This window comes from Babylonia areolata, chromosome 7, assembly GCF_041734735.1.
Source record: "Babylonia areolata isolate BAREFJ2019XMU chromosome 7, ASM4173473v1, whole genome shotgun sequence".
In the NCBI taxonomy this organism is placed as follows: Eukaryota; Metazoa; Mollusca; class Gastropoda; order Neogastropoda; family Buccinidae; genus Babylonia; species Babylonia areolata.
Window position 1 is genome coordinate 25,834,925 of NC_134882.1, and position 12,720 is coordinate 25,847,644.

The window sequence follows — 12,720 nt, forward strand, 5'->3', positions numbered from 1 at the left end:
TGGTCTATGTATAATGACCATGATGTGGTGGTGGTCTGTGAATAATGACCATGATGTGGTGGTGGTCTGTGTATAATGACCATGGTGTGGTGGTCTGTGTATAATGACCATGGTGTGGTGGTGGTCTATGAATAATGACCATGGTGTGGTGGTGGTCTATGTATAATGACCATGGTGTGGTGGTGGTCTATGTATAATGACCATGGTGTGGTGGTGTGGTGGTGGTCTATGTATATAATGACTATGGTGTGGTGTGGTTTATGTATAATGACCATGGTGTGGAGGTTTACGTATAATGACCATGGGGTGGTGGTGGTTTATGTATAATGACCATGGGGTGGTGGTGGTTTATGTATAATGACCATGGGGTGGTGGTGGTTTATGTATAATGTTTATGGTGGTGTGCAGGTGAAGAAGTGTACCAAGATGTCCCTGATGAAGGTGATGGAGATGACCAACCTCATCCAACAGGCACTGGCCAACGACAAGGCAGCCAGGTCTGTTCTGCCTCACGATGACAGCCTCTGTCAGTGTGTAGTGTCTTAGGGTTTGTCAGTGTGTAGTGTCTTATACCTTGTCAGTGTGTAGTGTCCTAGGCCCTGTAAGTGTGTAGTGTCTTAGGGCTTGTCTGTGTGTAGTGTCCTAGGACCTGTAAGTGTGTAGTGTCTTAGGGCTTGTCAGTGTGTAGTGTCCTAGGCCCTGTCAGTGAGTAGTGTCTTATACCCTGTCAGTCTGTAGTGTTGTAGGTCTTGTCAGTGTGTAGTGTTGTAGGTCTTGTCAGTGTGTAGTGTCCTAGGCCCTGTCAATGTGTAGTGTGTAGTGTCCTAGGCCCTGTCAATGTGTAGTGTGTAGTGTCCTAGGCCCTGTCAGTGTGTAGTGTCTTAGGGTATCAGTGTGTAGTGTTTTAGGTCTTGTCAGTGTGTAGTGTTGTAGGTCTTGTCAGTGTGTAGTGTCCTAGGCCCTGTCAATGTGTAGTGTGTAGTGTCCTTGGGCTTGTCAGTGTGTAGTGTCTTTCGGCTTGTCAGTGTTTAGTGTCTTTGGGCTTGTCAGTGTGTAGTGTCTTAGGCCTAGTCAGGGTGATGGAGATGACCAACCTCATCCAACAGACACTGGCCAACGACAAGGCAGCCAGATCTGTTGTGCCTCATGATGACCGCCACTGTCAGTGTTTAGTACTTTAGGCCTTGTCAGTGTGTAGTGTCTTAGGTTTGTCAGTGTGTATGTCGTAGGCCTTGTCAGTGTGCAGTGTCTTAGGGTTTGTCAGTGTGTATGGCGTAGGACTTGTCAGTGTGTAGTGTCGTAGGGTTTGTCAGTGTGTAGTGTCTTAGGGCTTGCCAGTGTGTAGTGTTTTAGGGCTTGTCAGTGTGTAGTGTCCTAGGCCAAATCAGTGTGTAGTGTCTTAGGGCCTGTCAGTGTGTAGTGTCCTTGGGCTTGTCAGTGTGTAGTGTCTTAGGGCTTGTCAGTGTGTAGTGTCCTTGGCTCTGTCAGTGTGTAGTGTGTAGTGTCTTTGGGCTTGTCAGTGTGTAGTGTCCTTGGGCTTGTCAGTGTGTAGTGTCCTCAGGCTTGTCAGTGTGTAGTGTCCTTGGGCTTGTCAGTGTGTAGTGTGTTGTGTCTTTGGGTTTGTCAGTGTGTAGTGTGTCTTTGGGTTTGTCAGTGTGTAGTGTGTCTTTGGGTTTGTCAGTGTGTAGTGTGTCTTTGGGTTTGTCAGTGTGTAGTGTGTCTTTGGGTTTGTCAGTGTGTAGTGTGTCTTTGGGTTTGTCAGTGTGTAGTGTCCTCAGGCTTGTCAGTGTGTAGTGTCCTTGGGTTTGTCAGTGTGTAGTGTGTCTTAGGGCTTGTCAGTGTGTAGTGTCTTCGGGCTTGTCAGTGTGTAGTGTCTTAGGGCTTGTCAGTGTGTAGTGTCTTAGGGCTTGTCAGTGTGTAGTGTCTTAGGGCTCTGTCAGTGTGTAGTGTCTTAGGGCTCTGTCAGTGTGGCTTGTCAGTGTGTAGTGTCTTAGGCCCTGTCAGTGTGTAGTGTCTTAGGCCCTGTCAGTGTGTAGTGTCTTAGGGCTCTGTCAGTGTGTAGTGTCTTAGGGCTTGTCAGTGTGTAGTGTCTTAGGGCTCTGTCAGTGTGTAGTGTCTTAGGGCTCTGTCAGTGTGTAGTGTCTTAGGGCTTGTCAGTGTGTAGTGTCTTAGGCCATGTCAGGTCAGGTCATTAGATCTGCTACTGGTAACCTGTAATCCAGTACAACCTGTTCAGGGTCGGGTTGCCAACGACTAAACCGGCACTTCCACCGCTCCCTTCTGGGACTGGTGAGGCGGGTGGCTAGACACCCTTATGGAGATCCATAAAAGGGCGTCGGCTCAGGAGAGCCACCGACGGCCATCTGGCTCCACTGTGCTGTGTGCATGCCACACGCATTTGGCCCCCGGGGTGTGTCTACCCATGTATGCAAAGTCTGGATCCGGCAGAATCTGCGGAAGAAACCTATCGGTTCAATGGAGAGGAAGGCGGTTACAGTAACACACTGTGGAGTGCAGAGAGCAATATGAGACACCGAAAGGATATCTTGGTCATCCACTGCATCCGTGCTCATCCTCCAGTCGTCTCGACTTAGTCTTGCCACTGGAAATTGGTGGACCCGGACAAGAGAGTGAGGTTGACGTTGCGCAACTCCTCTTCACTTTAAACAAACTCATCGCGCAAGTCATCAGTCATCCAAAATGACCTTTCATCCTTCATCATTTCATCACCCCCAAGTCCTGTGGCGACAGGCGAGCGACGAAACGACAGGTGTGGGTACACTGGCAGTCGCAGCCGCAGACCTGCACGCAGGCGGCTCAGGCCATAGGGTCGTTCTTCGTCGACAGGAGCAGCGATGGAGCTCGGCAGCCGTCTGAGCGTCTGAGCAGCCCTCTTTAGGAATGCACTGCTCACCTCCCTGGCATGAGGAAGGGGCTAGAAAAGGTGCCCTAAAAATTGCCTGCTCCATATCACCCTGGCCAGCATACCACGGCTGGCGGGGACCCTACATCAGTGGTCGAAACAAAGAGAAAGAAAAAAAAACAAGGATCGTTCCTCTCACCATTGGTGCTTGGAACATAAGGACTGTCCTGGACAGAGATAACGCGGACAGACCCCAAAGGAGAACAGCACTAGTTGCATCCGAACTCGCCAGATACAACATCGACATCGCAGCCTTGAGTGAGACTCGGCTTGCAGGCGAAGGCGAGCTCTGTGAACGGGGATCTGGTTACACCTTCTTCTGGAGTGGACGAGGAAGCGAAGAGCGACGTGAGGCTGGTGTTGATTTTGCAGTAAAAACAGCACTTGTCAGCAAGCTAGCTGGAATTCCAAAGGGAGTCAACGATAGGCTTATGACCATGAAACTCCCACTGGCATCTGGCCAGAAGTACCTCACCATTGTCAGTGCCTACGCCCCAACCATGACCAACCCGGATGAAGTGAAGGCGAAGTTCTACGAGGACCTTCACTCTGTCATTGCTGCCATCCCTAAAGCAGACAAGCTCATCATTCTTGGGGACTTCAATGCTAGAGTTGGCTCTGACTACATCTCCTGGGATGGAGTGATTGGAAAGCACGGTGTGGGCCACTGCAACCCAAATGGATTGCTTTTGCTTCAGACCTGTGCAGAGCATGAACTGCTGATAACCAACACAGTTTTCTGCCTCCCTACCCATAACAGGACGTCATGGATGCACCCTCGCTCAAAGCATTGGCATCTCATCGATTATGTCATCGTCAGGAAAAGGGATAGGCAAGATGTACGTGTAACAAAAACCATGTGCGGCGCCGAGTGTTGGACAGACCATCGCCTTGTAGTCTCAAAGCTGAATATTCGAATCCAACCCAAGAGACGCCCCCAAGGCCAGAAGGCTCCAAAACGGCTCAACATCCCTAAGCTGAAAAGCATCACCATCAAACAGTCCTTTGTGGAGCTGCTGGAAGATCGTCTGGAATCCGCCTCTCTGGACAACCAGAATGTGGAGTCTGACTGGAGGACCCTGCATGAGCTGATCTATAGTACAGCTTCAGAGACCCTGGGACCCATGACCAGAAAGCACAAAGACTGGTTTGATGAAAACTGTGATGAAATCAAGCAGCTTCTGGATGAGAAACGCGTCTGCATCAAGCCCACCTGAGCAACCCAAAGTCCACATCAAAAAAGGATGCATACAATGACATCCGCAGGACTGTTCAGCAAAAGTTACGCCAGATGCAGGATAAGTGGCTGAGTGACAAAGCTGATGAGATCCAGGGATATGCTGACAGGCACGATATGAAGAGGTTCTATGATGCCTTAAAAGAAGTCTACGGCCCCACATCCTCAGGATCATCCCCCCTCCTCAGTGCAGATGGGAATACCTTGATCACCGAGAAGGAGAACATTCTCGAACGATGGGCTGAGCACTTCAACAGTGTCTTAAATCGCCCTTCCTCCATAAATGATGAAGCCATAGACCGTCTCCCACAAGTCCCCACCAACGAAGCACTGGATGATCCGCCAACACTTCTTGAGACCCAGAAAGCAATCCGTCTGCTATCCAGTGGCAAAGCACCTGGCTCAGACTCCATACCAGCAGAGGTCTACAAGGATGGAGGCACTGTGCTGACTGAGAAGCTTCATCAGCTGTACTCACTCATGTGGAAAGAAGAGACGATCCCCCGGGATTTCAAAGATGCATCTATCATTCACTTGTACAAGCGAAAGGGGAACCGGCAAGCCTGTGATAACCATCAGGGCATTTCCTTGCTCTCCATCGCAGGCAAGATACTTGCCAGGATCCTACTTAACCGCCTCACAGCACACCTTGACCAAGGTCATTTGCCTGAGAGCCAATGTGGATTCCGGAAAGAGCGCGGAACCACTGACATGGTGTTTGCTGCAAGGCAGCTGCAAGAGAAATGTCAGGAGCAAAATGCTGATCTGTTCTCCACCTATGTCATCCTCACTAAGGCCTTCGACACCGTGAGTAGAGAGGGACTGTGAAAGATCATGGCCAAGTACGGATGCCCTCGGAAATTTATTTCCTTGGTCAGCCAATTCCATGAAGGCATGCAGGCTCGAGTCCAGGACAATGGTGAAACATCTGCTCCTTTTGCTGTCACAAATGGTGTCAAGCAAGGCTGCGTCCTGGCTCCAACGCTGTTCAGCCTCATGTTCTCTGCAATGCTTACTGATGCCTTCAGAGATGGCAATGTTGGAATCGGCCTAAAGTACCGAACAGATGGCAAGCTGTTTAACCTCAGAAGGCTTCAAGCAAAAACGAAGGTCATGACAGACATCATCAGAGACTTTTTGTTTGCTGATGATTGTGCCCTCAACGCTGGATCTGAAGCTGACATGCAACTCAGCGTCGACAAGTTTGCCACTGCCAGCAGGAACTTCGGCCTTACCATCAGCACGAGGAAAACTGAAGTTCTCCATCAGCCAGCCCCAGGGAAACCCTACGTTGAGCCCAACATCACAGTCAACGGTCAGAGACTCAGTGCGGTGGAGCGGTTCACATACCTTGGCAGCACACTGTCACGAAATGTGACAATCGACGATGAAGTGAACGTCAGGATTGCAAGAGCAAGCGCAGCTTTTGGTAGACTCAATGCAAAGGTCTGGAACAGAAGAGGCATTAGTCTTGAGACCAAGCTAAAGGTCTACAGAGCAGTAGTTCTCCCCACACTACTGTACGCCTACGAAACTTGGACAGTGTACCAACGACATGCCAAGAAGCTGAACCACTTCCACACAACATGCCTCAGAAAGCTACTGAACATCAAGTGGCAAGACAAGACCCCTGACACAGAGGTGCTCGCAAAAGCCACCCTTCCCAGCATCTTCACCATCCTGATGCAGTCCCAGCTTCGCTGGGCTGGACACGTGGCGCGCATGCCAGACCATCGGCTGCCCAAAAGGCTCTTCTATGGCGAGCTGCAACAAGGGAAGAGATCACACGGAGGTCAGAAGAAGCGCTTCAGAGATACTCTGAAAGTCTCTCTGAAAGCGTTTGATATCAACCCTGACTCCTGGGAGGAATCTGCAGTGGACCGTGACAAATGGCGCGCTGCTGTGCACAAAGGCGCCAGGTTGTGCGAGGCCAACAGGACTGCTGCAGCTGTTGAGAAGAGGCAGGCCAGAAAGTCACGGGCAAACAAGCTCCCTGACAATGATATGCCTGTCTTTGTCTGCCCCAACTCTCAGCGAACATTTCGTGCGCAGATTGGACTATTCAGCCATCTGCGCACTCACAGATAGATTCATGAGCATCCTTCCCCCCACCCCACCACCACCCTCCCCCCATCGCCCATCCCCCATCTGGATGACAACGATGGTCATCATCGATCTCGATGGACACACCTCCTCCAGTGTCTTAGGGCTTGTCAGTGTATAGTGTCTTAGGGGCTTGTCAGTGTGTAGTGTCTTAGGGCTTGTCAGTGTGTAGTGTCTTAGGGGCTTGTCAGTGTATAGTGTCTTAGGGGCTTGTCAGTGTGTAGTGTCTTAGGGCTTGTCAGTGTGTAGTGTCTTAGGGCTTGTCAGTGTGTAGTGTCTTAGGGGCTTGTCAGTGTGTAGTGTCTTAGGGCTTGTCAGTGTGTAGTGTCTTAGGGCTCTGTCAGTGTGTAGTGTCTTAGGGCTTGTCAGTGTGTAGTGTCTTAGGGCTTGTCAGTGTGTAGTGTCTTAGGGCTCTGTCAGTGTGTAGTGTCTTAGGGCTTGTCAGTGTGTAGTGTCTTAGGGGCTTGTCAGTGTGTAGTGTCTTAGGGCTCTGTCAGTGTGTAGTGTCTTAGGGCTCTGTCAGTGTGCAGTGTCTTAGGGCTTGTCTGTGTGTAGTGTCTTAGGGGCTTGTCAGTGTGTAGTGTCTTAGGGGCTTGTCAGTGTGTAGTGTCTTAGGGCTTGTCAGTGTGTAGTGTCTTAGGGCTTGTCAGTGTGTAGTGTCTTAGGGCTCTGTCAGTGTGTAGTGTCTTATACCCTGTAGTGTCTTAGGCCCTGTCAATTTTGAAAAGACATGTATACAATATATACAGAAAAAGTTTAGAAAAAAAAACAAACAGTATGAACAAAAGGTAACATCCAAGTAGCATTAAAAAAAGAAAAAAGAAGATAGAATGATTTTTTTTTTAAAGACCGCAAAAAACCTATGTAAAAAGAGGTGTGTCTTCAGCTATTCCTTTTCAGGTTGTTGTGGGAAAATGACAGCTCCACATGGATTTTTCATCACAGAAATAAACATACAGGCAGGCCACAAACACAGCTATAAGTTTGAATGAGTACACTTTTCATGTTGCTCTAACATCAGAATAAAAAATCTACTGCAAAATTTCTCAGCTAAACGAGTTTCAGAAAATAATTTTGCGTTCGTCTGCTTCCGAATTTGAAATACGCGCTGTCAGTCAAAGTGAAGGAGGCAGACCAATCCAGTCCATATACACTTCACGTTGGTTCTAAGTTTAGCAGCCATCATCAGTGTGAAGTAAATACACTGACAATGAAAACCCTGCTGGCCAGGTCACAGGGCATCTGTGGCCGCTGATGTCTGTGTGTGTGAGTGTGTGTGTGTGTGTGTGTGTGAGACAGCCAGGGATAGACAGACGAAGAACATGTATTAATGTTGTTTGAATTAATAACAAAATGTGGCATTCATCATTTGAAATGGAGAAATCCGCTCACGATCTCTCAGTCAAAAAAATGAGGATACTAAAGACCGTCTCGCGGAAAAAACATAACAAAAAACACTCATGAATAAACAGAAATAGCTTGTGGTATGCAGTTTTTCATTTGAAGTAATCCACTAATATTTTATAATCGGACATTTGAAAAAAAAATTTTTTTTTTAATAAAAACATATATTCACCTGAAAAAGTTTCATTCATAGGTATTGCAGAATCAGCGTTATTGTTTTTTTCTCAAACCAGCACAGAGAGAGAGAGAGAGGTAGGCTGGGGGTGGGTGTAGGGGGGCACGGGAGCTTGTGTTTTGACTGTTATTTGAACTGGTATGAGGCATAGAGTGTGTTGGTGAGGGTAAACAGGGGTACTGTACCCTGCTGCTCATTGTAAAGGAATTAACAAACCAGACTCATATCCCATGTCTTGCAGCCAGAAATAGGTTCCTCTGACTCATGACAGCCTGTCAGTGAAGCCAGAGCAGGAGTGGTCAGGCAAAAAACTGTCCAACAGCGAGCCTGCATTTTAATTGAGATCCCAGGGATTTTTCACAAGCGCTTTGTGGGCCTTTAAGAATTTTTTTTTTTTTTTTTTAAGATTCACTAACTACTTGACAAATCATTCAATCACTCAATGTTGACAATAGTGATAGTAGTAGTGGTGATTTCAATAACTACGACATTTGTATTAGCAGTAAAATGAAATAAAAAAGATAATATTGATGATGATGAAACTAGTTATAAGAATATAACAGCAGTATAATCAATTAGCTCCCTTCACTGACTGATATGTGAATCACTGACTGTGTGGACGTCTGACTGATGAATATGAACCACTGATTGTTATGTGAATCACTGACAGTTATGTGAATCAATGACTGATATATGGACCACTGCTTGATGTATGAACCATCACTGACTGATTTGTGAACCACTGACTGATGTCTGAACCACTGACTGATGTCTGAACCAGTGAATGTTATCACTGTTAAGTGTTATGTGAACCACTGACTGATGTCTGAACCAGTGAATGTTATCACTGACTGTTATGTGAACCACTGACTGATGTCTGAACCACTGTATGTTATCACTGTTAAGTGTTATGTGAACCACTGACTGATGTCTGAACCACTGAATGTTATCACTGTTAAGTGTTATGTGAACCACTGACTGATGTCTGAACCAGTGAATGTTATCACTGACTGTTATGTCAACCACCGACTGATGTCTGAACCATTGACTGATGTCTGAACCACTGAATGTTATCACTGACTGTTATGTGAAGCACTGACTGATGTCTGAACCACTGAATGTTATCACTGACTGTTATATGAAGCACTGACTGATGTCTGAACCACTGAATGTTATCACTAAGATAAGATAAGATAAGAATAACTTTATTATCTCCAACTGGAGAAATTTGGTCAGGTGCATTATCACAACATAGACAAGTAAACAACATGGGGACCATAACTGTAAAAGCCAACAACAGCTCCTACAAATATTACGAAGATACAAATGTAAAAAAAGTATCACATACATCATTTCATACATACATCCACACACTGCAGGTAATAACTAGTGTTCTTAATGTAAAAACAAAGAATTAAGAAACATTATTTGAATATAATTATAAACATACCTACTATACTGCACATTGATTATTATAGATAAGATAAGAATAAAGATGAATTGTGGAAAACCACAACCAGATAATCAGCACACACCCGCACCGCACCCCCCCCCCTCCCACACACACACACACACACACACACCCCACACACGTGGATAACTTGATTAAACAAGAGTAATAAACATATGTTCTGAAATAAAAGCATTTCACATATTCACTTTTTAAAACATTGCAACTAATTATTACATCGTAATTATTAAACAGAAATATATTTAGAATATGGACGTTAGCATTAGACATATTCAATGTACATTCATCCTGCATATTGCACATTATTCTTCCTACATATTGCACATTCATTATAACCAATTGTCACACACACACACACACACACACACACACACACACACATACACACACACACCACAACTAGAACAAGGTACAGCCTATCATGCACGGACTTTCACACGTCTCACATGAGAGTGCGTGCGCGCGCACACACACACACACACACACACACACACACACAGTTCTCAAGAATTTAAAAGGTGGATTGAACGTGGAATAAAAGTCTTCAGAGCTCTGGATTTCAACTTAAAAGTTCTGTAGCGTTGTCCTGATGGCAACAGCTCATAATACTTTGCTAAAATATGGGTGTCGTCAGTTGCTATCTGCCTGCTTTTTTTAACCACTCGACTTTCATACAGCTCTTGCATACTAGCTTGTTTCACTCCCACAATTTTACTGCATACACTCATGACATCGTTCAAAACACGCTTACTCCTCACTCCCAAACTTCCATACCAGCACATAAATGAAACTGTAAGCACGGACTCGATACAACATCGATAATAACTTTGAAGAATATTTGAATTTATACCAACATTTCTAAGCTTCTGTAAACAAAAAATTCTAGATTGACATTTCTTATGAATGGAATCAACATTTCTGTCAAAAGTCAGCTTTTTGTCTAAGATGGTCCCTAAATATCTATATTCATTGACCCTGTCCACTGTTTGACCATCAATAACAAGGTCAGCTACAGGCAAGGGGTCTTTCCGAAAATCTATTAACATTTCTTTTGTTTTCAATACGTTGAGATCCAGATAGTTTTTCTCACACCAGGAACAGAACTTTTTAATTTCACTGAAATAAATAGCATCAGAGTTGGACAGATCTTCAATTGCTGAATCATCAGAATATTTTATGACAGGAGTTTCCTCCGTGCCTCTGCAGTCTGCAGTCATTTGTGTACAGTGACTGTTATGTGAAGCACTGACTGATGTCTGAACCACTGTATGTTATCACTGTTAAGTGTTATGTGAACCACTGACTGATGTCTGAACCACTGAATGTTATCACTGACTGTTATGTGAAGCACTGACTGATGTCTGAACCACTGAATGTTATCACTGACTGTTATGTGAAGCACTGACTGATGTCTGAACCACTGAATGTTATCACTGACTGTTATGTGAAGCACTGACTGATGTCTGAACCACTGAATGTTATCACTGACTGTTATGTGAAGCACTGACTGATGTCTGAACCACTGAATGTTATCACTGACTGTTATGTGAAGCACTGACTGATGTCTGAACCACTGAATGTTATCACTGTTAAGTGTTATGTGAACCACTGACTGATGTCTGAACCACTGAATGTTATCACTGACTGTTATGTGAAGCACTGACTCATGTCTGAACCACTGAATGTTATCACTGACTGTTATATGAAGCACTGACTGATGTCTGAACCACTGAATGTTATCACTGACTGTTATGTGAAGCACTGACTGATGTCTGCACCACTGAATGTTATCACTGACTGTTATGTGAAGCACTGACTGATGTCTGAACCACTGAATGTTATCACTGTTAAGTGTTATGTGAACCACTGACTGATGTCTGAACCACTGTATGTTATCACTGTTAAGTGTTATGTGAACCACTGACTGATGTCTGAACCACTGAATGTTACCACTGTTAAGTGTTATGTGAACCACTGACTGATGTCTGAACCACTGACTGATGTCTGAACCACTGAATGTTACCACTGTTAAGTGTTATGTGAAGCACTGACTGATGTCTGAACCACTGAATGTTATCACTGACTGTTATATCAACCACTGACTGATGTCTGAACCACTGAATGTTATCACTGACTGTTATGTGAAGCACTGACTGATGTCTGAACCACTGAATGTTATCACTGACTGTTATGTGAAGCACTGACTGATGTCTGAACCACTGAATGTTATCACTGACTGTTACGTGAACCACTGACTGATGTCTGAACCATTGACTGTTATCACTGACTGTTATGTGAAGCACTGACTGATGTCTGAACCACTGAATGTTATCACTGTTAAGTGTTATGTGAAGCACTGACTGATGTCTGAACCACTGAATGTTATCACTGACTGTTATGTGAAGCACTGACTGATGTCTGAACCATTGACTGTTATCACTGACTGTTATGTGAAGCACTGACTGATGTCTGAACCACTGAATGTTATCACTGACTGTTATGTGAAGCACTGACTGATGTCTGAACCACTGAATGTTATCACTGACTGTTATGTGAAGCACTGACTGATGTCTGAACCACTGACTGTTATCACTGACTGTTATGTGAAGCACTGACTGATGTCTGAACCACTGAATGTTATCACTGACTGTTATGTGAAGCACTGACTGATGTCTGAACCACTGAATGTTATCACTGACTGTTATGTGAACCACTGACTGATATGTGAATCACTGACTGTATGTACCGATGACAGATATGTGAATCACTGACTGTATGTACCGATGACAGATATGTGAATCACTGTTATATGAACCACTGATTGATGTATGAACCACTGACTGATGTATAAGAGCCACTGACTGATGACTCCCTCCCCCACACTGTGTGTGTGTGTGTGCAGGGCGCGGGGTGAGAGTTGTGGGTTTGCAGTGTGGTCAGATCAGGAGAAGATCAACAGCACCTTGACAGCTGCCAAGGAAATGGAAGCTCCGCCCACCCCAGACCTGCCGTCCAATTCAGACAGTGACTCCCGTGTGGACTCTGACAGTGATGGTGCTCAGGGCATGGAGGTTGATGACAGGTATGCTTATGTGACTGTGTGTCTGTCATGTTTTGTTCCCTTTGGCCATCCATATAACCAGTCATTTCCTCTGGTTCAGAAGCAGCTGTGCCTGCAGGCACTGGCGGGCAGGTATTCCCTATCCAGAATATATGTCTTCCGCCTTTGGAAACAAAGAATTCACATACTTTCCTCTGTGTATAGTGTAGGGGGATGAAGCTTTTTGATTAACTTTGGGAAATGACAAATTGGAGACCTGCATTTAGATGCTTTGCATTGGTATTAAGTGACAACAGCAGATTTAGAACTCACTGTGTGCAGCAGTTTTCCCTGTGCCAGAAAAATA

General features: G+C 45.4%; 1 protein-coding gene across 1 annotated transcript in view; it reads left to right on the forward strand.

Annotated features, from left to right (window-relative positions):
- LOC143283924 (exosome complex component RRP45-like) overlaps nucleotides 1-12,720 on the forward strand; it is a 69,525-nt gene that overhangs the window by 32,834 nt on the left and 23,971 nt on the right. Inside the window, exons 9-10 of the mRNA XM_076590364.1 lie at nucleotides 409-497; nucleotides 12,216-12,395. Of these exons, the coding sequence (XP_076446479.1) occupies nucleotides 409-497; nucleotides 12,216-12,395 (269 nt within the window). The remainder of the gene's footprint in view (nucleotides 1-408; nucleotides 498-12,215; nucleotides 12,396-12,720) is intronic.